Source organism: Engystomops pustulosus, chromosome 11 (genome assembly GCF_040894005.1).
Source record: "Engystomops pustulosus chromosome 11, aEngPut4.maternal, whole genome shotgun sequence".
Classification (NCBI taxonomy): domain Eukaryota; kingdom Metazoa; phylum Chordata; class Amphibia; order Anura; family Leptodactylidae; genus Engystomops; species Engystomops pustulosus.
In genome coordinates, this window is record NC_092421.1 from 2,857,641 (window position 1) to 2,883,929 (window position 26,289).

At 48.5% G+C, this 26,289-nt stretch overlaps 2 protein-coding genes across 4 annotated transcripts in view; one reads left to right on the plus strand and one right to left on the minus strand.

Annotated features, from left to right (window-relative positions):
* ZNF511 (zinc finger protein 511) lies at nucleotides 1-25,140 on the minus strand. Of its 2 annotated transcripts, XM_072131312.1 has the most exons (6): nucleotides 24,897-25,137; nucleotides 8,007-8,080; nucleotides 5,904-6,105; nucleotides 4,320-4,444; nucleotides 3,356-3,505; nucleotides 1-211 (listed from the first exon to the last, which is right to left on the minus strand). In XM_072131312.1, the coding sequence occupies exons 1-6, from the start codon at nucleotides 25,047-25,049 to the stop codon at nucleotides 142-144; spliced, it is 774 nt and encodes a 257-aa protein (XP_071987413.1). In that variant the 5' UTR covers nucleotides 25,050-25,137; the 3' UTR covers nucleotides 1-141. The 2 variants fall into 2 exon arrangements, with proteins under 2 accessions (XP_071987413.1, XP_071987414.1); XM_072131313.1 differs by lacking the exon at nucleotides 1-211 and having other exon boundaries at nucleotides 3,384-3,505; nucleotides 4,327-4,444; nucleotides 24,897-25,140.
* The window catches only part of TUBGCP2 (tubulin gamma complex component 2), a 34,723-nt gene continuing 33,538 nt past the window's right edge, over nucleotides 25,105-26,289 (plus strand). Inside the window, exon 1 of one of the 2 annotated variants that reach the window (XM_072131311.1) lies at nucleotides 25,105-25,412. The gene's annotated coding sequence lies outside the window, so the exon portion shown is untranslated. The remainder of the gene's footprint in view (nucleotides 25,413-26,289) is intronic. The other variant, XM_072131310.1, reaches the window with a different exon arrangement.

Consider the following 26,289-nt stretch of genomic DNA (forward strand, 5'->3'; position numbering starts at 1 on the left):
TTTGTTTCAAGTAGCATTGAAAGTTTTAATCATTACATTGTATATATGCAGCAAACACAAAGTAAAGGAAATTTCTTTATTACGGTTGTTTTACTAAAATGAGACAAAATAGAAAGGTTTCAGGTTTTCAGTCTTCGATGGTCATTTCTTTTTTCTCGCAGGTCTAAATCCTCTGACAGATCCGTGGCCAAAGCAAATTGTGGCAGGCACCCTGACAAAGAGGAAGGAGAAATTAGATCCTAGAAATAAAATTTTGATCACTTATAATTTATAACTGCTTAGAGGAGCATCGGGGTCAGATTGCCACAACAAAACAAACCAACGCAGATGAGAAGTTAGGCTACAATTTTGTAGTTCTTAAAGGGGTTTTCCCACAAAAGAAAATTTTCACACTTCAATCCCCTAGTGATGATCATTTTAACCCCTTACGTTACAATGTTACTCAATGTTATTGCTGTTTTAGCTCCTATCACTCCCTCGGCTGCTCAGTGCAAAATCCCTGGTGTGGGCGGGGCCTCTGAGCAGACACATTACTGTATTATTCATCTAGAATGCATTTTTGCATTCTTTATTCATGGAGGTGTTTTTAGGCGATTCCCTTGGCTGAGAAGCCGCCCCCCCCCCCCACATGAATGGCTGCAGGAGCTTTACAGGTGCAGGAGACAGGACTGGGGGCATCGCTCACCTTGTCTCCTCCCAACAATCGGAAAGGGGATTCATCAGATTCATCACCCTTAGTTTTGTGCTCTGGGGGACCCCATATCAGTACCTCTCTGTTCTGAGGGTATTTAGATTTAGCATTTCATCTGCTCTGGGGGTCTCTACATTATTATTGTTGCCTGCTCTGGGGTCTCCAGTATTGTCTGCTATTTGGTTGCTGGGGTGGTATTTGTTGCTGTACTCTGGTATCATTTCTGGGTTGGCATTTTGTGCTGTGGTTGTTGGTGCATCTCGGGTGCTGGTTATTGATGTGGGCCCCTAAAGCCGAGCAGTATGAAAGTATGGCCCAATACTGGACCAATAAATGTCGCTCACCCCTGATCCAAATACTTAGATCTGGAATACATCAGACATTTAAAGGAAATGTCAACATTTTTTTTATCATTTATTATAGGTTTGTGGTCCATATCATTATGACCGACTCCACAGCCCTGCAGGAAGTGTTCATCATTCCTGAGATGGGACTCACATAGATCATTCATATAGGACATATCCCGTAGATAAGGAAACCGCCTTTTAGTACCAAATATCTGCACCAGCAAAGGAGAAACTAGTGAAAACTATTGCATTTTATTTCATCCATGTTCGGCTAAAAAAGTGACGTCACTTAAAAAGAGAAAAAGAGTCTGCGGAGCGCACGGACATAAACACCTCAGATCCAGACCAAGCGCTTTGGAGATCCGGCGCGGGACACGCATCACAAAGGGCGAGCACCGGCCTCTCTCCTTCTTATGAACAATTATTGGGATATTTTCCTGCTAACTCTTATCATAACCAGAGAGAAGCAGGAGGATGAGAAAAGTCCATATATCATATGACAATACAGACATAGGGAACTAACTAAAGAGGTAGCAGCCATAGAAGCTGCTATAGGGCCCACAATGTGAGGGGGGCCCCAACATCGGAGGTATTGTGTATGTATTGGGTGTATGGTGTGTATATATAACATATGTGTGTGTATATATGCTGTATGTCTCCATAAGGTATTGTATGTATGTGTGTGTATGCTGCATGGGTGTATATGGTAGTGTATGTATATGTGATGTGTATATGCTGCATGGGTGTATATGGTAGTGTATGTATATGTGATGTGTATATGCTGCATGGGTGTATATGGTAGTGTATGTATATGTGATGTGTATATGCTGCATGGGTGTATATGGTAGTGTATGTATATGTGATGTGTATATGCTGCAAGGGTGTATATGGTAGTGTATGTATATGTGATGTGTATATGCTGCATGGGTGTATATGGTAGTGTATGTATATGTGATGTGTATATGCTGCATGGGTGTATATGGTAGTGTATGTATGTGTGTATATGCTGTATGTCTCCATATGGTAGTGTATGTATATGTAATGTGTATATGCTGCATGGGAGTATATGGTAGTGTATGTATATGTAATGTGTATATGCTGCATGGGAGTATATGGTAGTGTATGTATATGTGATGTGTATATGCTGCATGGGTGTATATGGTAGTGTATGTATATGTGATGTGTATATGCTGCATGGGAGTATATGGTAGTGTATGTATATGTGATGTGTATATGCTGCATGGGTGTATATGGTAGTGTATGTATATGTGATGTGTATATGCTGCATGGGTGTATATGGTAGTGTATGTATATGTGATGTGTATATGCTGCATGGGTGTATATGGTAGTGTATGTATATGTGATGTGTATATGCTGCATGGGTGTATATGGTAGTGTATGTATATGTGATGTGTATATGCTGCATGGGTGTATATGGTAGTGTATGTATATGTGATGTGTATATGCTGCATGGGTGTATATGGTAGTGTATGTATATGTGATGTGTATATGCTGCAAGGGTGTATATGGTAGTGTATGTATATGTGATGTGTATATGCTGCATGGGTGTATATGGTAGTGTATGTATATGTGATGTGTTTATGCTGCATGGGTGTATATGGTAGTGTATGTATATGTGATGTGTATATGCTGCATGGGTGTATATGGTAGTGTATGTATATGTGATTTGTATATGCTGCATGGGTGTATATGGTAGTGTATGTATATGTGATGTGTATATGCTGCATGGGTGTATATGGTAGTGTATGTATATGTGATGTGTATATGCTGCAAGGGTGTATATGGTAGTGTATGTATATGTGATGTGTATATGCTGCATGGGTGTATATGGTAGTGTATGTATATGTGATGTGTTTATGCTGCATGGGTGTATATGGTAGTGTATGTATATGTGATGTGTATATGCTGCATGGGTGTATATGGTAGTGTATGTATATGTGATGTGTATATGCTGCATGGGTGTATATGGTAGTGTATGTATATGTGATGTGTATATGCTGCATGGGTGTATATGGTAGTGTATGTATATGTGATGTGTTTATGCTGCATGGGTGTATATGGTAGTGTATGTATATGTGATGTGTATATGCTGCATGGGTGTATATGGTAGTGTATGTATATGTGATGTGTATATGCTGCATGGGTGTATATGGTAGTGTATGTATATGTGATGTGTATATGCTGCATGGGTGTATATGGTAGTGTATGTATGTGTGTATATGCTGCATGGGTGTATATGGTAGTGTATGTATATGTGATGTGTATATGCTGCAAGTACAAAGTGCAGAACATTTACCTGGGTTTGTAACTGGGCAATGAGGAGGCGGCGGCACATGGAGCGCTATCCCTCTCTGTAGCTGAAGAACTTATCTCCATTGGTTCTGCCGCTTCGGGTGTTATGTCCATGGATGGAGGTTTCCCTCTGCAGCCCCTCTGCTTCATGTTACTGTAGAAACAAATAAAATATAAAAATAAAATGATTGTGAATACGAATGTTTCCAATCCTGTGATGTGCTGTTCCCGCATTTCTACTTATAATTTATGGATATATCCACACTTGGAGGTTTACATTTACCCTTGTAGATGTACAACACAACATAATAGGGGGGGGGGGGGGGGGGTAACACTGGGGGGAGGGGGGATGTAACACTGGGGGGAGGGGGGATGTAACACTGGGGGGAGGGGGGATGTGACACTGGGGGGAGGGGGGGGGGGAGGTAACAATGTGTCTCAGGTTCCGCCAGTCTCCAGCTGGAGAACACTCGTCTTTAGCTGCACCAGATTTATCCCTGTGATGATGAATTCTGGTACAGGATAAGACTGTCAGTTCCTACTTTAGACCTTACTTTTTAGGCGCACAGACAATTTCTTGCAAGCCACGCCCCTTTCCCACGAGCCCACACCCATTTCCCCCCAAAGACCACGCCCCTTAATCAGACAAGTCAGGAAAGCGCCAAAAAAAGGTCTAAAAGCCTCGATAACTGAGGTGCAAGGCATTTTAGGCAGAGTTTTTGGAGCAAAGCCGCCAGAAATGTGGTGCAAGAGCGTTCATAAATCCCCCCCACTGTGTTAGCAGCTACTAGCCACATATCTGACTGGTACCACCCAGTTGTACATTTAGTCAGAAATTTTTAAAACAAGAAAAGAAAAGCGTCCATGATTTTATACACAGGAAAGCGCAACTGGCAGGAAAAAAAAATGACATAAATGAGTTTTTTCTGTTATTTTCTGATAATTTTGAAGAATTCAGGACAACGGACCTCTTACTTTTCTTAGGTTTGTCAAATCGGAAGTCGGATGGATAGAGATGGGATTTGATTAAATGGTTTTTCCGCTCTCCGCTGGTTTTGAATTTCTCCGTGCAGCCCTCGACCAGACACTGGAACTAGAAAACCACAATCATCTTATAAGACGGAACACAGAACGTCTACAAAAGATACAAAATGCAATTCATTCATACTACACATAATAAATCATCAAATACAGGCCCCGGGTTACATACAAGATAGGGTCCGGAGGTTTGTGCTCAAGCTGAATTTGTATGTAAGCGAAAACTGTATATTTTATCATTGTAGATCCAGACACATTTTTTTTTGCCCCAGTGACAATTGTAGTAATTTTTTTGCTGTAATGGGACCAAGGATTATCCAATCTTCATTACAGACACCTTACAGCTGATCATTGCAGCCTGGGACTATAGTAACATCCATAGAGGTCACAGGGGGCAGAGGGGTCACAGGGGGCAGAGGGGTCACCAGAGGTCACAGGGGGCAGAGGGGTCACAGGGGGCAGAGGGGTCACCAGAGGTCACAGGGGGCAGAGGGGGCCGTCTGTAACTAAGGGTTGTCTGTAAGTCAGGTGTCCTTAAGTAGGGACCGCCTGTATTTGTAACGTGCCACACTGTTGGATCCTTACAGAGGTTTTTTTTAAATAATAACTAGAAAATGATGATTTATTTTATGCAACATTAATGAGCTCCTTATAAAAGCCTCATGCACGTGACTGTGCGCTGCGTGCGGCCCAGAACAGGACCGGCTCTAATTTGCGGCACGGCCAAGCAGCGCGTTCACGGTGAGCCACCGCACCATGCACAACAGAAGGAAATAAACTGCTGTGAGGTGCAAATCTATGGACAACACCATCTCCAATGGGTATTTCCCAAAGTAATGACAGAATTAAAGGGGTTGTCCAGAAGTTGAAAAAACATGGCCGCTTTCTTCCAACAAGAGCGCCACGGTTTCTGTTGGTATTGCAGCCAGGCTGTGCAGCAATGAATGGAGCTCAGCGGCAATAGCAGGCGCTGCCATGGCAAATTATAGACCGAGTACAACAAAGTACAAACAATAAAAAAAGGACACAAGCCCATAATAATACAATAATACTAATAATAATACAATAATACTAATAATAATAATCCAATAATACTACTAATAATAATACAATGATACTACTAATAATAATACAATGATACTACTAATAATAATACAATAATACTACTAATAATAATACAATAATACTAATAATAATCCAATAATACTAATAATAATCCAATAATACTAATAATAATAATCCAATAATACTAATAATAATAATAATACGTGTAACAAACTGTGAGACGCAAGGAAGTCAGGAGGGTTGCGGTAAATGTTCTCTGTGTGTAGGGAAGACGTAGAGGTGCAAAGACTTAGAGCCTGTGAGCCCTCTCCATGCACCCGCACCAGGCGCGCGCCGCACTATTACGGTGCACCTCTGGAAGGGGTTAAAGCAAGTTTTCACCACTTGTAGCCACAACTCCTATTCCATAATGCAGGGATGTACTAAGGATCATTACTTCCACCACTTACCATGTCAGTCCTTTCTGCCATTATCTGGAAGAGACAGTCGTGCCACTCCAGAATATGGATGTCCAGAAGCCGGACAGACGGGAAAGATCTCTTGCAGGTGGAGCAAACATTTCGATGCTGCGTGTTGTAGTGATGCTCGTAAAACTCCAATCTGTCAAACAGCTGCGAGCAGTTTGCTATTTGGCACGAAAATTCGGACACCCTGTAGGAAATGAAATAAACGCACAATAAGGAGAGGTTGTAATACAATTATTGGTGCGGTAAAGAAAAAAAAAAAAAAAAACTTTCCAATCATCAAGTTCCATACGGCATAAACGTCAGACGCTGTCCGTTTTTTGCAGTTCTTTTTTTAAATGATATTTTTTAAAACACTTTTACACCTCTTTATAATTTTAGTCTTCCATGACATACGAGACTTGAATGAATGACATGTTTTTTTATTTATAAAACTGTGGCACCTCCAAACAAAGTTCCGGTATCATTTTAAAAAAAGACTTCTGCAGAATATCTGAGGTTGGGGATGTAAAGAGGCCAATGCCGGCACAGGTCAGTGATCTCCAGCCCCAAATGTCTGAATCCAAGACAAAGCGCTTGGGTCGTGGGGTCCCTGAACAAACTGAGGGATCTGACCCTATCACCTGCCTAAAAGACCTGCCACCTCTTCTCCCTTCTTCATGTGTGCCGTCCTACCCTTGCCCCGAGGGGGATAATCCAAAAGCCTTCTTGGCTAGACCACATACATTTTCGGGACAGAGACGCTACCCTCCAGGCAGTTCAGGCTAAAGGGGAAATTCTATATGGCAACTGCAGAACCTCCTTCCGCCTTTGTAATAATGCAACAACTTGCCGATGTCCACAAACTCGCTTCTTCACTTCTCCGGACTAAGCTCTCCGCTGGGTGGACGCCCCCCTCCTCCACACTTCTGACTGAAGCAAGACTATTTTTCTTGTCTTCCTTTATGTATGGGGGGGGGGGGGGGAGGGGTGTTAAAGGGGTTTCCCCAAGCCTCTCACCCATGCCGTTCTGGATTTGCAGGGCTTTAGACCAGATCAGCAACAGCTCCGAGTGCACGACCCGACCAACGCATAAATAATGATGTCAGCCGGTGTGCATGGGGCTGTCACGGATCAAAGCCGGCTCACATGAAGAAAGAAGTGGAGCTGCCCAGGGTATCGGAATGGTGAGTGCTCAGTTTACTTTTTTATGTGCTGGGCATGGCTGGCTCTGCGCTACCGGGGCGGCCAGGCTGGCTCTACACTACCGGGGCGGCCAGGCTGGCTCCACACTACCGGGGCGGCCAGGCGGGCTCTACACTACCGGGGCGGCCAGGCGGGCTCTACACTACCGGGGCGGCCAGGCGGGCTCTACACTACCGGGGCGGCCAGGCGGGCTCTACGCTACCGGGGCGGCAAGGCGGGCTCTGTGCTACCGGGGCGGCCAGGCTGGCTCTACACTACCGGGGCGGCCAGGCTGGCTCTACACTACCGGGGCGGCCAGGCTGGCTCTACACTACCGGGGCGGCCAGGCTGGCTCTACACTACCGGGGCGGCCAGGCGGGCTCTACACTACCGGGGCGGCCAGGCTGGCTCTACACTACCGGGGCGGCCAGGCTGGCTCTACACTACCGGGGCGGCCAGGCTGGCTCTACACTACCGGGGCGGCCAGGCTGGCTCTACACTACCGGGGCGGCCAGGCTGGCTCTACACTACCGGGGCGGCCAGGCTGGCTCTACACTACCGGGGCGGCCAGGCTGGCTCTACACTACCGGGGCGGCCAGGCTGGCTCTACACTACCGGGGCGGCCAGGCTGGCTCTACACTACCGGGGCGGCCAGGCTGGCTCTACACTACCGGGGCGGCCAGGCTGGCTCTACACTACCGGGGCGGCCAGGCTGGCTCTGCGCTACCGGGGCGGCCAGGCTGGCTATATACAGGGGGGAAGGGGGGGGGGGATTTGTGGCTGGCAATATATAGGGGGTAAGGCTGGCTGTATACAGGGATACTACATTATGGTTCCTGAAGACATGGCCTTAATTACCGTGGTCCATTCCAAGACCGGTGGAGGGAAAGAAAGTAATTATACACGTTTACAAATCTTACATACCTGGACCTTGCCTCTACCTCCCCAATGCCAGTCAACATTTCCTGGAGGTACAAATGGCGATGTACATCTCCATCCTACATAAGAAAGGGTATATAGGTTACATTGATCAAGACGGAGAGACCGGTGATGAAAGAAAACTGCAATCTCATTCACTGTGGTGGATTTACTAAGCAAAATGTACCAGAAGTCTGGCACAAAGTGCACCAAAAAAGAAATTTCCTTGAAAAATAAACTCATTACTCACCTTCCAGGCTTCTCTTCTCTCCTGTACTTTTGCAGCAGTGGCGGCGGAGCCAGCAACATGCCCTTGGCCCGCGTGCACACTGCGATGTCATGAGGCGGCAACCCTCCGCTTCGTAGTATGTGGTGGGCAGAGCTTGTGGAGCTCCGCTACTGCTGCAAAAGAAGAGGAGAGAAGAGGAGCTGCGGGGAGTCCATCAAGTCAAACCTTTAAGAAATAAATAAATGTTTTTACCCATAAACTGTGATATTTTTTCTCTCCAGAAAGGCATCCAGGCCTCTCTAGAACCTGTACATAGAGTCCAACATAACAACCTCCTGCGGCAGAGAGTTCCACAGTCTCACTGCTCGTACAGTAAAGAACCTTTGTCTATGGTGATGGTAAAACCTCCTCTCCTCTAGGTGTAGAGGATGCCCCCTGTCTATGGTGATGGTAGAACCTCCTCTCCTCTAGGTGTAGAGGATGCCCCCTGTCTATGATGATGGTAGAGCCTCCTCTCCTCTAGGTGTAGAGGATGCCCCCTGTCTATGGTGATGGTAGAACCTCCTCTCCTCTAGGTGTAGAGGATGCCCCCTGTCTATGATGATGGTAGAACCTCCTCTCCTCTAGGTGTAGAGGATGCCCCCTGTCTATGGTGATGGTAGAATCTCCTCTCCTCTAGGTGTAGAGGATGTCCCCTGTCTATGGTGATGGTAGAACCTCCTCTCCTCTAGGTGTAGAGGATGCCCCCTGTCTATGGTGATGGTAGAACCTCCTCTCCTCTAGGTGTAGAGGACGCCCTCTGTCTATGGTGATGGTAGAACCTCCTCTCCTCTAGGTGTAGAGGATGCCCCCTGTCTATGGTGATGGTAGAACCTCCTCTCCTCTAGGTGTAGAGGATGCCCCCTGTCTATGGTGATGATAGAACCTCCTCTCCTCTAGGTGTAGAGGATGTCCCCTGTCTATGATGATGGTAGAACCTCCTCTCCTCTAGGTGTAGAGGATGCCCCCTGTCTATGGTGATGGTAGAACCTCCCCTCCTCTAGGTGTAGAGGATGCCACTGTCTATGGTGATGGTAGAACCTCCTCTCCTCTAGGTGTAGATGATGCCCCCTGTCTATGGTGATGGTAGAACCTCCTCTCCTCTAGGTGTAGAGGATGTCCCCTGTCTATGGTGATGGTAGAACCTCCTCTCCTCTAGGTGTAGTGGATGCCCCCTGTCTATGGTGATGGTAGAACCTCTCCTCTAGGTGTAGGGGATGTCCCCTGTCTATGGTGATGGAAGAACCTCCTCTCCTCTAGGTGTAGAGGATGTCCCCTGTCTATGGTGATGGTAGAACCTCCTCTCCTCTAGGTGTAGAGGATGCCCCCTGTCTATGGTGATGGTAGATCCTCCTCTCCTCTAGGTGTAGAGGATGTCCCCGGTCTATGGTGATGGTAGAACCTCCTCTCCTCTAGGTGTAGAGGATGCCCCCTGTCTATGGTGATGGTATGACCGCCTCTCCTCTAGGTGTAGAGGATGCCCCTATCTATGGTGATGGTAGAACCTCCTATCTTCTAGGTGTAGAGGATGCCCCCTGTCTATGGTGATGGTAGAACCTCCTCTCCTCTAGGTGTAGAGGATGCCCCCTGTCTATTGTGATGGTAGATCCTCCTCTTCTCTAGGTGTAGAGGATGCCCCCTGTCTATGGTGATGGTAGAACCTCCTCTCCTCTAGGTGTAGAGGATGCCCCCTGTCTATGGTGATGGTAGAACCTCCTCTCCTCTAGGTGTAGAGGATGCCTCCTGTCTATGGTGATGATAGAACCTCCTCTCCTCTAGGTGTAGAGGATGCCCCCTGTCTTTGGAGATGATAGAACCTCCTCTCCTCTAGGTGTAGATGATGCCCCCTGTCTATGGTGATGATAGAACCTCCTCTCCTCTAGGTGTAGATGATGCCCCCTGTCTATGGTGATGGTAGAACCTCCTCTCCTCTAGGTGTAGATGATGTTCCCTGTCTATGGTGATGGTAGAACCTCCTCTCCTCTAGGTGTAGAGGATGTCCCCTGTCTATGGTGATGGTAGATCCTCCTCTCCTCTAGGTGTAGAAGATGCCCCCTGTCTATGGTGATGGTAGAACCTCCTCTCCTCTAGGTGTAGAGGATGCCCCCTGTCTATGGTGATGGTAGAACCTCCTCTCCTCTAGGTGTAGAGGATGCCCCCTGTCTATGGTGATGGTAGAACCTCCTCTCCTCTAGGTGTAGAGGATGCCCCCTGTCTATGGTGATGGTAGAACCTCCTCTTCTCTAGGTGTAGAGGATGCCCCCTGTCTATAGTGATGGTAGATCCTCCTCTCCTCTAGGTGTAGAGGATGTCCCCTGTCTATGGTGATGGTAGAACCTCCTCTCCTCTAGTTGTAGAGGATGCCCCCTGTCTATGGTGATGGTAGAACCTCCTCTCCTCTAGGTGTAGAGGATGTCCCCTGTCTATGGTGATAGTAGAACCTCCTCTCCTCTAGGTGTAGAGGATGCCCCCTGTCTATGGTGATGGTAGAACCACCTTTCCTCTAGGTGTAGAGGATGCCCCCTGTCTATGGTGATGGTAGAACCTCCTCTCCTCTAGGTGTAGAGGATGCCCCCGTCTATGGTGATGGTAGAACCTCCTCTCCTCTAGGTGTAGAGGATGCCCCTGTCTATGGTGATGGTAGAACCTCCTCTCCTCTAGGTGTAGAGGATGCCCCCGTCTATGGTGATGGTAGAACCTCCTCTCCTCTAGGTGTAGAGGATGCCCCCTGTCTATGGTGATGGTAGAACCTCCTCTCCTCTAGGTGTAGAGCAGTGATGGCGAACCTTTTGGAGACAGAGTGCCCAAACTACAACGAAAATCCACTTATTTACCGTGAAGTGCCAACATGGCATATTAAGCAGTAACTTATTGCTACCTGTTGTTCCACATCTTTCAATCGTATTGGCCCCCTGAGGCCATCAATACAGTTGAAAGAAGGAGGGCAAATTCAGACTCTCGTTATAGCTTCTCTCCAGGGTCTCTGTGCAGAGGAAGAATGGTGGGTTCAGAACGAGGACCTTGAAAGGTTGCATCTCTGTCAACACCTTGTCACTTTCCCAGCAGTTCCAAACAGCCAATGAAGTGTCACTTTAAAATAGCGCTGAGAGCAGTATCTCTTGCCTGGGACTACCGGAAGATTTGGTGGATTTGGTCCTATTTGGGGTGCCCACAGAAATGGCTCTGAGTGCCACTTCTGGCACCAGTGCCATAGGTTCGCCATCACTGGTGTAGAGGATGCCCCCTGTCTATGGTGATGATAGAACCTCCTCTCCTCTAGGTGTAGAGGATGCCCCCTGTCTATGGTGATAGTAGAACCTCCTCTCCTCTAGGTGTAGAGGATGTCCCCTGTCTATGGTGATGGTAGAAGCTCCTCTCCTCTAGGTGTAGAGGATGTCCCCCTGTCTATGGTGATAGTAGAAGCTCCTCTCCTCTAGGTGTAGAGGATGCCCCCTGTCTATGGTGATGGTAGAACCTCCTCTCCTCTAGGTGTATAGGATGCCCCCTGTCTATGGTGATGGTAGAACCTCCTCTCCTCTAGGTGTAGAGGATGTCCCCTGTCTATGGTGATAGTAGAACCTCCTCTCCTCTAGGTGTAGAGGATGCCCCCTGTCTATGATGATGGTAGAACCTCCTCCCCTCTAGGTGTAGAGGATGCCCCCTGTCTATGGTGATGGTAGAACCTCCTCTCCTCTAGGTGTAGAGGATGCCCCCTGTCTATGATGATGGTAGAACCTCCTCTCCTCTAGGTGTAGAGGATGCCCCCTGTCTATGGTGATGGTAGAATCTCCTCTCCTCTAGGTGTAGAGGATGTCCCCTGTCTATGGTGATGGTAGAACCTCCTCTCCTCTAGGTGTAGAGGATGTCCCCTGTCTATGGTGATGGTAGAACCTCCTCTCCTCTAGGTGTAGAGGACGCCCTCTGTCTATGGTGATGGTAGAACCTCCTCTCCTCTAGGTGTAGAGGATGCCCCCTGTCTATGGTGATGGTAGAACCTCCTCTCCTCTAGGTGTAGAGGATGCCCCCTGTCTATGGTGATGATAGAACCTCCTCTCCTCTAGGTGTAGAGGATGTCCCCTGTCTATGATGATGGTAGAACCTCCTCTCCTCTAGGTGTAGAGGATGCCCCCTGTCTATGGTGATGGTAGAACCTCCCCTCCTCTAGGTGTAGAGGATGCCACTGTCTATGGTGATGGTAGAACCTCCTCTCCTCTAGGTGTAGAGGATGCCCCCTGTCTATGGTGATGGTAGAACCTCCTCTCCTCTAGGTGTAGTGGATGCCCCCTGTCTATGGTGATGGTAGAACCTCCTCTCCTCTAGGTGTAGGGGATGTCCCCTGTCTATGGTGATGGAAGAACCTCCTCTCCTCTAGGTGTAGAGGATGTCCCCTGTCTATGGTGATGGTAGAACCTCCTCTCCTCTAGGTGTAGAGGATGTCCCCGGTCTATGGTGATGGTAGAACCTCCTCTCCTCTAGGTGTAGAGGATGCCCCCTGTCTATGGTGATGGTAGAACCTCCTCTCCTCTAGGTGTAGAGGATGCCCCCTGTCTATGGTGATGGTAGAACCTCCTCTCCTCTAGGTGTAGAGGATGCCCCCTGTCTATGGTGATGGTAGAACCTCCTCTCCTCTAGGTGTAGAGGATGCCTCCTGTCTATGGTGATGATAGAACCTCCTCTCCTCTAGGTGTAGAGGATGCCCCCTGTCTTTGGAGATGATAGAACCTCCTCTCCTCTAGGTGTAGATGATGTTCCCTGTCTATGGTGATGGTAGAACCTCCTCTCCTCTAGGTGTAGATGATGTTCCCTGTCTATGGTGATGGTAGAACCTCCTCTCCTCTAGGTGTAGATGATGTTCCCTGTCTATGGTGATGGTAGAACCTCCTCTCCTCTAGGTGTAGAGGATGCCCCCTGTCTATGGTGATGGTAGAACCTCCTCTTCTCTAGGTGTAGAGGATGCCCCCTGTCTATAGTGATGGTAGATCCTCCTCTCCTCTAGGTGTAGAGGATGTCCCCTGTCTATGGTGATGGTAGAACCTCCTCTCCTCTAGTTGTAGAGGATGCCCCCTGTCTATGGTGATGGTAGAACCTCCTCTCCTCTAGGTGTAGAGGATGCCCCCTGTCTATGGTGATGGTAGAACCTCCTCTCCTCTAGGTGTAGAGGATGTCCCCTGTCTATGGTGATGGTAGAACCTCCTCTCCTCTAGTTGTAGAGGATGCCCCCTGTCTATAGTGATGGTAGATCCTCCTCTCCTCTAGGTGTAGAGGATGTCCCCTGTCTATGGTGATGGTAGAACCTCCTCTCCTCTAGTTGTAGAGGATGCCCCCTGTCTATGGTGATGGTAGAACCTCCTCTCCTCTAGGTGTAGAGGATGCCTCCTGTCTATGGTGATGGTAGAACCACCTTTCCTCTAGGTGTAGAGGATGCCCCCTGTCTATGGTGATGGTAGAACCTCCTCTCCTCTAGGTGTAGAGGATGCCCCCGTCTATGGTGATGGTAGAACCTCCTCTCCTCTAGGTGTAGAGGATGCCCCCTGTCTATGGTGATGGTAGAACCTCCTCTCCTCTAGGTGTAGAGGATGCCCCATGTCTATGGTGATAGTAGAACCACCTCTCCTCTAGGTGTAGAGCAGTGATGGCGAACCTTTTGGAGACAGAGTGCCCAAACTACAACGAAAATCCACTTATTTACCGTGAAGTGCCAACATGGCATATTAAGCAGTAACTTATTGCTACCTGTTGTTCCACATCTTTCAATCGTATTGGCCCCCTGAGGCCATCAATACAGTTGAAAGAAGGAGGGCAAATTCAGACTCTCGTTATAGCTTCTCTCCAGGGTCTCTGTGCAGAGGAAGAATGGTGGGTTCAGAACGAGGACCTTGAAAGGTTGCATCTCTGTCAACACCTTGTCACTTTCCCAGCAGTTCCAAACAGCCAATGAAGTGTCACTTTAAAATAGCGCTGAGAGCAGTATCTCTTGCCTGGGACTACCGGAAGATTTGGTGGATTTGGTCCTATTTGGGGTGCCCACAGAAATGGCTCTGAGTGCCACTTCTGGCACCAGTGCCATAGGTTCGCCATCACTGGTGTAGAGGATGCCCCCTGTCTATGGTGATGATAGAACCTCCTCTCCTCTAGGTGTAGAGGATGCCCCCTGTCTATGGTGATAGTAGAACCTCCTCTCCTCTAGGTGTAGAGGATGTCCCCTGTCTATGGTGATGGTAGAAGCTCCTCTCCTCTAGGTGTAGAGGATGTCCCCCTGTCTATGGTGATAGTAGAAGCTCCTCTCCTCTAGGTGTAGAGGATGCCCCCTGTCTATGGTGATGGTAGAACCTCCTCTCCTCTAGGTGTAGAGGATGCCCCCTGTCTATGGTGATAGTAGAACCTCCTCTCCTCTAGGTGTAGAGGATGTCCCCTGTCTATGGTGATGGTAGAACCTCCTCTCCTCTAGGTGTAGAAGATGTCCCCTGTCTATGGTGATAGTAGAACCTCCTCTCCTCTAGGTGTAGAGGATGCCCCTGTCTATGGTGATGGTAGAACCTCCTCTCCTCTAGGTGTAGAGGATGCCCCCTGTCTATGGGGATGGTAGAACCTCCTCTCCTCTAGGTGTAGAGGATGCCTCCTGTCTATGGTGATGGTAGAACCTCCTCTCCTCTAGGTGTAGAGGATGCCCCTGTCTATGGTGATGGTAGAACCTCCTCTCCTCTAGGTATAGAGGATGTCCCCTGTCTATTGTGATGGTAGAACCTCCTCTTCTCTAGGTGTAGAGGATGCCCCCTGTCTATGGGGATGGTAGAACCTCCTCTCCTCTTGGTGTAGAGGATGCCCCCTGTCTATGGTGATGGTAGAACCTCCTCTCCTCTAGGTGTAGAGGATGTCCCCTGTCTATGGTGATGGTAGAAGCTCCTCTCCTCTAGGTGTAGAGGATGCCCCCTGTCTATGGTGATGATAGATCCTCCTCTTCTCTAGGTGTAGAGGATGCCCTTGTCTATGGTGACGGTAGAACCCTCTCTCCTCTAGGTGTAGAGGATGCCTCCTGTCTATGGTGATGATAGAACCTCCTCTCCTCTAGGTGTAGAGGATGCCCCCTGTCTATGGTGATGGTAGAAGCTCCTCTCCTCTAGGTGTAGAGGATGTCCCCCTGTCTATGGTGATAGTAGAAGCTCCTCTCCTCTAGGTGTAGAGGATGCCCCCTGTCTATGGTGATGGTAGAACCTCCTCTCCTCTAGGTGTAGAGGATGCTCCCTGTCTATGGTGATGGTAGAACCTCCTCTCCTCTAGGTGTAGAGGATGCCCCCTGTCTATGGGGATGGTAGAACCTCCTCTCCTCTAGGTGTAGAGGATGCCTCCTGTCTATGGTGATGGTAGAACCTCCTCTCCTCTAGGTGTAGAGGATGCCCCTGTCTATGGTGATGGTAGAACCTCCTCTCCTCTAGGTATAGAGGATGTCCCCTGTCTATTGTGATGGTAGAACCTCCTCTTCTCTAGGTGTAGAGGATGCCCCCTGTCTATGGGGATGGTAGAACCTCCTCTCCTCTTGGTGTAGAGGATGCCCCCTGTCTATGGTGATGGTAGAACCTCCTCTCCTCTAGGTGTAGAGGATGTCCCCTGTCTATGGTGATGGTAGAAGCTCCTCTCCTCTAGGTGTAGAGGATGCCCCCTGTCTATGGTGATGATAGATCCTCCTCTTCTCTAGGTGTAGAGGATGCCCTTGTCTATGGTGACGGTAGAACCCTCTCTCCTCTAGGTGTAGAGGATGCCTCCTGTCTATGGTGATGATAGAACCTCCTCTCCTCTAGGTGTAGAGGATGCCCCCTGTCTATGGTGATGGTAGAAGCTCCTCTCCTCTAGGTGTAGAGGATGTCCCCCTGTCTATGGTGATAGTAGAAGCTCCTCTCCTCTAGGTGTAGAGGATGCTCCCTGTCTATGGTGATGGTAGAACCTCCTCTCCTCTAGGTGTAGAGGATGCCCCCTGTCTATGGTGATGGTAGAACCTCCTCTCCTCTAGCTGTAGAGGATGCCCCCTGTCTATGGTGATAGTAGAACCTCCTCTCCTCTAGGTGTAGAGGATGTCCCCTGTCTATGGTGATGGTAGAACCTCCTCTCCTCTAGGTGTAGAGGATGCCCCCTGTCTATGGTGATGGTAGAATCTCCTCTCCTCTAGGTGTAGAGGATGCCCCCTGTCTATGGTGATGGTAGATCCCCCTCTCCTCTAGGTGTAGAGGATGCCCCCTGTCTATGGTGATGGTAGAACCTCCTCTCCTCTAGCTGTAGAGGATGCCCCCTGTCTATGGTGATGGTAGAACCTCCTCTCCTCTAGGTGTAGAGGATGTCCCCTGTCTATGGTGATGATAGAACCTCCTCTCCTCTAGGTGTAGAGGATGACCCCTGTCTATGGTGATGGTAGAATCTCCTCTCCTCTAGGTGTAGAGGATACCCCCTGTCTATGGTGATGGTAGAACCTCCTCTCCTCTAGGTGTAGAGGATACCCCCTGTCTATGGTGATGGTAGAACCTCCTCTCCTCTAGGTGTAGAGCAGGGGTCAGGAACCTTTTTGGCTGAAAGAGCCATGAACGCCACATATTTTAAAATGTTATTCCGTAAGAGCCGTACCACATGCACATGCTCCCCAGCACTTGCGGATTTAAAGGGCCAGTGTGCCGCTGCCCACTTCCTGGGTTCCTATAAAGACCGGCGGCTGCCAGATAGGTAGCCATACCACATGTCCCCCAGTATGTAGGTAGCCGCAGCACATGCCCCCAAGTAGATAGGTAGCCACAGCACATGCACCCAAGTAGATAGGTAGCCCCAGCACATGCCTCCCAGTAGATAGGTAGCCACAGCTCATAACCCCATTAGATAGGTAACCACAGCACATACCCCCAGTAGATAAGGTAGCCCCAGCACATACTCCCAGTAGATAAGGTAGCCCCAGCACATACTCCCAGTAGATAGGTAGCCACAGCACATACCCCCCCAGTAGATAGGTAGCCACAGCACATACCCCCAGTAGATAGGTAGCCACAGCACATGCCCCCAGTATATAGGTAGCCCCAGCACATACTTCCAATAGATAGGAAGCCCCAGCACATACCTCCAGTAGATAGGTAGCTACAGCACATGCACCCAAGTAGATAGGTAGCCACAGCACATGCCCCCAGTAGATAGGTAGCCACAGCACACACTCCCAGTAGATAAGGTAGCCCCAGCACATACTCCCAGTAGATACGGTAGCCCCAGCACATACTCTCAGTAGATACGGTAGCCCCAGCACATACTCTCAGTAGATACGGTAGCCCCAGCACATACTCTCAGTAGATAGGTAGCCACAGCACATGCCCCCCAGTAGATAGGTAGTCACAGCACATGCCTCCCAGTAGATAGGTAGCCACAGCACATGCCCCCCAGTAGATAGGTAGTCACAGCACATGCCTCCCAGTAGATAGGTAGTCACAGCACATGACCCCCAGTAGATAGGTAGTCACAGCACATGACCCCCAGTAGATAGGTAGTCACAGCACATGACCCCCAGTAGATAGGTAGCCACAGCACATGCCCCCCAGTAGATAGGTAGTCACAGCAAAAAAAAAAAAAAAAAAAGAAGAATATTCACTTATCAGTGCTCTCCGCAGTCAGCTCCTCATCGCTCCCACGCTCTTCTCTTTGACCCAGGCTTAGATGATGGCGCCTGGGTCGTACAAAGGACATAGGCAGTGGTAACATCGCTGCCTGTGATCAGTCTAAGAGACACACAGCAGCCGTCACTATTTATTAAAGATCTGTCTGAGAGCCGGATGCAGCCAACAAAAGAGCCATATCTGGCTCCCGAGCCATAGGTTCCCTACCCCTGGTGTAGAGGATGCCCCCTGTCTATGGTGATGGTAGAACCTCCTCTCCTCTAGGTGTAGAGGATGTCCCCTGTCTATGGTGATGGTAGGACCTCCTCTCCTCTAGGTGTAGAGGATGCCCCCTGTCTATGGTGATGATAGAACCTCCTCTCCTCTAGGTATAGAGGATGCCCCCTGTCTATGGTGAGGATAGAACCTCCTCTCCTCTAGGTGTAGAGGATGCCCCCTGTCTATGGTGATGATAGAACCTCCTCTCCTCTAGATGTAGAGGATGCCCCCTGTCTATGGTGATGATAGAACCTCCTCTCCTCTAGGTGTAGAGGATGCCCCCTGTCTATGGTGATGATAGAACCTCCTCTCCTCTAGGTGTAGAGGATGCTCCCTGTCTATGGTGATGATAGAACCTCCTCTCCTCTAGGTGTAGAGGATGTCCCCTGTCTATGGTGATGATAGAACCTCCTCTCCTCTAGGTGTAGAGGATGCCCCCTGTCTATGGTGATGGTAGAACCTCCTCTCCTCTAGGTGTAGGGGATGCCCCCTGTCTATGGTGATGGTAGAACCTCCTCTCCTCTAGGTGTAGAGGATGCCCCCTGTCTATGGTGATGGTAGAACCTCCTCTCCTCTAGGTGTAGAGGATGCCCCCTGTCTATGGTGATGGTAGATCCTCCTCTCCTCTAGGTGTAGAGGATGCCCCCTGTCTATGGTGTTGGTAGAACCTCCTCTCCTCTAGGTGTAGAGGATGTCCCCTGTCTATGGTGATGGTAGGACCTCCTCTCCTCTAGGTGTAGAGGATGCCCCCTGTCTATGGTGATGATAGAACCTCCTCTCCTCTAGGTATAGAGGATGCCCCCTGTCTATGGTGATGATAGAACCTCCTCTCCTCTAGGTGTAGAGGATGCCCCCTGTCTATGGTGATGATAGAACCTCCTCTCCTCTAGATGTAGAGGATGCCCCCTGTCTATGGTGATGATAGAACCTCCTCTCCTCTAGGTGTAGAGGATGCCCCCTGTCTATGGTGATGATAGAACCTCCTCTCCTCTAGGTGTAGAGGATGCTCCCTGTCTATGGTGATGATAGAACCTCCTCTCCTCTAGGTGTAGAGGATGTCCCCTGTCTATGGTGATGATAGAACCTCCTCTCCTCTAGGTGTAGAGGATGCCCCCTGTCTATGGTGATGGTAGAACCTCCTCTCCTCTAGGTGTAGGGGATGCCCCCTGTCTATGGTGATGGTAGAACCTCCTCTCCTCTAGGTGTAGAGGATGCCCCCTGTCTATGGTGATGGTAGAACCTCCTCTCCTCTAGGTGTAGAGGATGCCCCCTGTCTATGGTGATGGTAGAACCTCCTCTCCTCTAGGTGTAGAGGATGTCCCCTGTCTATGGTGATGGTAGATCCTCCTCTCCTCTAGGTGTAGAGGATGCCCCCTGTCTATGGTGATGGCAGAACCTCATCTCCTCTAGGTGTAGAGGATGCCCCCTGTCTATGGTGATGGCAGAACCTCCTCTCCTCTAGGTGTAGAGGATGCCCCCTGTCTATGGTAATGGTAGAATCTCCTCTCCTCTAGGTGTAGAGGGTGCCCCCTGTCTATGGTGATGGTAGAACCTCCTCTCCTCTAGGTGTAGAGGATGCCCCCTGTCTATGGTGATGGTAGAACCTCCTCTCCTCTAGGTGTAGAGGATGCCCCCTGTCTATGGTGATGATAGAACCTCCTCTCCTCTAGATGTAGAGGATGCCCCCTGTCTATGGTGATGATAGAACCTCCTCTCCTCTAGGTGTAGAGGATGCCCCCTGTCTATGGTGATGATAGAACCTCCTCTCCTCTAGGTGTAGAGGATGCTCCCTGTCTATGGTGATGATAGAACCTCCTCTCCTCTAGGTGTAGAGGATGTCCCCTGTCTATGGTGATGATAGAACCTCCTCTCCTCTAGGTGTAGAGGATGCCCCCTGTCTATGGTGATGGTAGAACCTCCTCTCCTCTAGGTGTAGGGGATGCCCCCTGTCTATGGTGATGGTAGAACCTCCTCTCCTCTAGGTGTAGAGGATGCCCCCTGTCTATGGTGATGGTAGAACCTCCTCTCCTCTAGGTGTAGAGGATGCCCCCTGTCTATGGTGATGGTAGAACCTCCTCTCCTCTAGGTGTAGAGGATGTCCCCTGTCTATGGTGATGGTAGATCCTCCTCTCCTCTAGGTGTAGAGGATGCCCCCTGTCTATGGTGATGGTAGAACCTCATCTCCTCTAGGTGTAGAGGATGCCCCCTGTCTATGGTGATGGCAGAACCTCCTCTCCTCTAGGTGTAGAGGATGCCCCCTGTCTATGGTAATGGTAGAATCTCCTCTCCTCTAGGTGTAGAGGGTGCCCCCTGTCTATGGTGATGGTAGAACCTCCTCTCCTCTAGGTGTAGAGGATGCCCCCTGTCTATGGTGATGGTAGAACCTCCTCTCCTCTAGGTGTTGAGGATGCTCCCTGTCTATGGTGATGGTAGAGCCTCCTCTCCTCTAGGTGTAGAGGATGCCCCCTGTCTATGGTGCTGGTATAACCTCCTCTCCTCTAGGTGTAGAGGATGTCCCCTGTCTATGGTGATGGTAGAACCTCCTCTCCTCTAGGTGTAGAGGATGCCCCCTGTCTATGGTGATGGTAGAACCTCCTCTCCTCTAGGTGTAGAGGATGCCCCCTGTCTATGGTGATGGTAGAACCTCCTCTCCTCTAGGTGTAGAGGATGTCCCCTGTCTATGGTGATGGTAGAATCGCCTCTCCTCTAGGCGTAGAGGATGCCCCCTTGTCCTGGTCACAGGCCTAGGTATAAAAAGATCTTTGGAGAGATCCTTGTACTGTCCGTTCAGGTATTTGTACATTGTAATGAGGTCTCCCCTCAGTCGTCTTCTTTCTAAGCTGAACAATGCCAAATTTTGTAATCTGTCAGTGTATTCTAGTCCCCCATTCCCCAAATAATCTTGGTAATCTTGATAAACTATGTCTTTATCATGACAATCAATTCCTCTCGATACTTCCCATGATTTTATTTGCTTTAGCAAAATTAAGTTTACCATCCACCAATACCCCCCAAGTCCTTTTCAGCTCCAGTTTTACTAAGTAATTGACCGTTTAGAACATAATTATACTTTTTGTTTCCATGGCCCAAGTGCATAACTTTACATTTATCTACATTAAACCTCATGAGCCATTTCTCTGCCCACTCCTCAAGCTTCCACTAATCTCTCTGTAATAATAAACTATCGACCTCAGTATTTATTACTTTGCACAGCTTAGTATCATCTGCAAAAATTGAAACTTGACTGTGTAAACCCACTACAAGGTCATTAATAAAAATATTTAAAAGAAGTGGCCCCAATACTGACCCCTGGGGCCCCAATACTGACCCCTGGGGCCCCAATACTGACCCCTGGGGCACTCCACTGGTAACATCAACCCAATCTGAGAATGTGCCATTAATGACGACCCTCATTTCTATCACTATTATTTTTGTTTTAAAACTTTATTAATTGTTTTAAAATTTTTTTTTTTTTTTTTACAGATCTGCTTAAACAAGCTGACCACTTGTTTAAGCTCACATTGAACTAACAGACTACAATAAATAAATGTATTCACCGGGGGCCCGGCCTGCAAGTGCCATCACACAGTCCAGCGGCACTAGCTGGAACCCCCCCTCCCAGTTTTTAGTGGTAAAATTCGGGGTCTCGGCTTATACTCGAGTATATACGGCTATTCGTCAGATACAAACTTGTGGATCGATCCCCCTGGGTTAAGCCCCATTCAATTGTCAGCAATAATAGGCAAAGAGCGTTGAAGGTTTGAGCGACTTATCTGCTCTAATCACTATACACAACATTTTTTGTGCTGAAAGACTCGGCTTATACTTGAGTATATTACCTGAGCCTGGTCTGGGGCCTATATAAATAATAGCCATTTAAGCTCCTATGGAGTATTTCTATTACTGAAAATATCATACTCCTCCAAAAAATACGAGCAAGGCACTCGGCAATCTCCGCCAGCTCAATAGTCATTAACGGGACAGCCCAGGAATGTGCGGATGGCTGCTCCGCTCATCTTGTGGAGCGACATGGGGTCTGACTGGGGTTCATCGGACCCCCCGTTCTCATGATCAGCAAGTTAAGCCCCATGCCTTGGATAGGGCCCAACTTGTTTTGTGTTTTTTTATGGCGTTAAAGTATTAAATATGAATAACCCATATTAATACGTGATTTCTGTGGTCGCACTGAAATAACGGATAAAGGGGAGGAGTCATTGGGACCAGACAGGAAAAGATGTAAAAATTGTAAATTCTGCCGCATGAAGATTTTTTTGCTAGCTTCACTGTACACAAACTATAAAACGCTGCCACCAGGAAGATCATTTGTCTTGCAGATAACAAGCCCCCGTACGTCCATGTCTGCAGACAGGGAAGGACACAGCGCTACTGTGCGGCGCCAGAGGTATCATCCACAAGAGGCAAAAATTGGGTCCAAAGGATAATTTTATTATTCAGTAATGAAAACTGTGAATAATACAGCTAAAAATGATAATATGACTTCTCCATGTGGTTCTTAACGCGTTTCGGGTAATAGACCCATTCTCAAAATACGGACTTAGGCTGCATTCACACTGCAGTATGGGGGAGGTATACATGGCATATATACGTCCCCCATTCCCTTCTATGGGCTCACTGCCCTGTACAGGAGCGGTATGGTGCAGCACACATGCGGCGCCGTACCGTTCCGTATCCGGCAGAAAGATAGGACGTGTCCTATCTTTTCTCGGAATACGACGCCGGGCCCCATGTTACCCTAAGGAGATGGGCAGGGGGAGCGCCATTCTCCTCCTCCTCCTCTCCCCGGTGCCACCGTGTGCCCACCCTGTTACGGCAGGCACAAGTCAGCGTGAATGTAGCCTAAGTGAAACAGCATGTTGCAGCTTGTCTTGTATTTGTACCCGGGCAGTACCGTATATACTCATGTATAAGCCAAGTTTTTCAGCAAAAATGTGCTGAAAAACGTCCCCTCGGCTTATACACGAGTCAATATACAAGAGTCATGAGTAAAAAATACTTAAAAAAAAATAAACATATACTCACCCTCCGGTGGCCCCGATGTCCGCGCCGCTTGTCTTCAGGCTTCCGTGCCCGTCTTCTTTCTTCTGCTGGGCGCCGCCATGTCTTTCCCCCGGGCGGCGCCTAGTATGACATCAGCAGCGGCGCGTCATAATAGGCGCCGGCCGGAAGAGAGCAATGGCGGCGCCCAGCAGAAGAAAGAAGACGGGCGCAGAAGCCTGAAGACAAGCGGCGCGGACATCGGGGCCACCGGAGGGTGAGGGTGGGCTGGCTGTATACTATAGGGAGCTGGTTGGCTATATACTGGGGGGGGGGGGGGTTTGACCAATGCATTGCCCACCGTCGGCTTATACTCGAGTCAATAGTTTTTCCCAGTTTTTGGTGCTAAAATTAGGGGTCTCGGCTTATACTCGAGTATATACGGTAATAGCCCAATCAATCAATGGGGGGGGGGGGGTTGTTAATAAACATCAACAACAGATTATAATAATGAGTGTAAATGTTACTCAGGGGGCAGCAGAGTAACTTCTCCATATGGTTCTTATTATTCATTGTTTTAATTAGTGAATAATAAAATTCTTTTGGACACAATTTTTGCCTCTTGTGGATGAGATCTCTGGCGCCGCACAGTAGTTCTGTGTCCTTCTCTGTCTGCAGACATTTCGGCTGTTTGGGGTTTGAGCATTTGGGTGCTGCTTCAGTGATCCTAAGAGAGCTAGTGGCTACATACAGGTGGACCCCTACTTAAAGGGAACCTACCACCACGGGTCTACCTATAGAGGATGTATGGGATGTGAGGAGAGACCTTTTTAGAGCTAATCCTCACGTCCGGCTATCTTTTAGAAAACTTTATTACGCTAATATGTAAATTTTGTAAAGCGGCTTCTCCACGCCCCAGTAGCCTCTTTTATCCTCCTACCCTTACATCTCCGCTTAACAAAATTTACATATTAGCCTAATAAAGTTTTCTAAAAGATAGCCGGATGTGAGGATTAGCTCTAAAAAGGTCTATCCTCACATCCCATACATCCTCTATAGGTAGACCCGTGGTGGTAGGTTCCCTTTAAGGACAGACGGACCCCTAGTTACAGACGGACCCCTCTGCCCCCTGTGACCTCTCTGGATGTTACTATAGTCCCAGGCTGCAATGATCAGCTGTAAGGTGTCTGTAATGAAGATTTATGGATAATCCTTGGTCCAATTACAGCAAAAAGTTTTGAAGCTCCAATTGTCACTGGGGCAAAACATTTTTTTTTGTCTGGATCTACAATTATAAAATATACAGTTTCAACTTACATACAAATTCAACTTAAGAACAAACCTATGGAACCCGGGGACTGCCTGTATTCCTAGGATCTTGGCGGTTTCTCCGGATCGGAATCGTCACCTGGAGCCCGGGATGGGAGTTTAATGTCCATTACCGAGAAGTAACCAGGAGCGCGCACAATAGTGTCGGAGCAGCGTTACAAAACACTATCACCCGAGGCGCCGCCCTCTGCGTTCCCTGTTTTTGTTTCTCCTATTTTTGTCTCATATGTCAATGTAAATGTTGAAATAAGAAACTCAGAAATGGAAAAGGGCACAGTAAGGAATTAGCTACAATAGTAGTTACAGTATAGCCCCCATCCCTCCCGAATATCAGTGTCTGCCCCTCAGTCCCATAGTAATGTCAGGCAGACAGAAGGTGACAGGTGATCAGTAACTATTCCTCATTCCCACCTCGAAGAAATCGTCATCTCTCCTCCATCCCGCTCTGCGCGGAGTCCCTGGCCCGGGTTCATCTACATTCTCTGTTACCGGTAACGCGGAGAAGCGTCCGATGTCCAGCGACTCATTGCCGGAAAGCGCGGACAGTAACTCCGGCGGCAGCATCCTCACTGACACACGCTCCACACTGCGCGTGCGCAGCCCAGTCACCAGAGGCAGCTGCTTGACCACCTGAATTGTCTCCGATCAAAATGAAAGGAAACTACACGAGCGGCCATGTTTAAGAAGCCCAAAGCGCATAAGAGTGAATGGCAGGCTGACATGCGCGGACAGAAGACAGAAATGTTGACGTTTCGTTTCAGCTCATTGTAGATCCCCGCGCTCACTTGGCGGTGCGCTGTTATGTGACGGCAGCGGCCGTTCACTTCTATACATCGGCGTCCGGTAGCGCAAGTAGTCGCCCGCAAGTCCCATAGGTGTGATAGCGGCCTGCGGCGGTCAGGGCTGCCGGCGGCGGGTGGGCGGCAGGTAAGACCTGGGGCTCCTGTCAGTGTGTTTGCATCTCGTGTTATTATATATAATAAGTATTATAACCATTGTCCCTACATAACAATGTGGAATTCATAACACTGTGTATCTCGGAGATGTTATATCTCTATCTAATTATTATTATTATTGTTATTATTGTTCTTAGGTTACAGATGACTTTTGGCCTTTTTTTTGTGCATTTATTATGTCATCACATTATTTTATTTGATAACTTTAAAGTGTAATCGTCATTCTGTGGAAAAAAACCCAATTCTGCTCCAGGTGTCCCTGGGAAACCTCAGAGTATTTTGCCTCTTGGTCTTTATTTCTGGCGCATTCACACTGCCGGTGCCACCGTACCGTAGCACAGCGGGCACACCGCGGCGCCTGCTCAGCCCCGCCCCTCTCCATAGGAATATACAGTGCACGGCGCCGTATTCTGTAGAAAGATCGGACATGTGAGACCATTGAAGTGTATGGGGAAACGTATATACTCTGCATATATATGTCGGCTGTATATACGTCCCCCATATGTTCGTGTGAATGTAGCACGTTGGAGGGGCGGAGCCTGACCCCTGTGACCTCATCACAAGCGCAAGGTGCTGACCAATGTCACTATATCTATCTCCTATCATATGATATCATATCTATCATTTATCTGTCTATGTATCTATCTATACCTCCAGCACAGAACAGCTCAGCCCCACTTTTTTTTTGTAATCTGACATGTTTCTTTATATGGTTGTAACTTTTGAACACTTTAAAGGGAACCTGTCAGCAGAAGCTGACCTAATAAGTCCCTACCAGTATTCTGCCAAGTAGCACACTGGTCATGTTTCTTTCATAACCGTGTCATGCAGAAAATCTACCAGTAAAC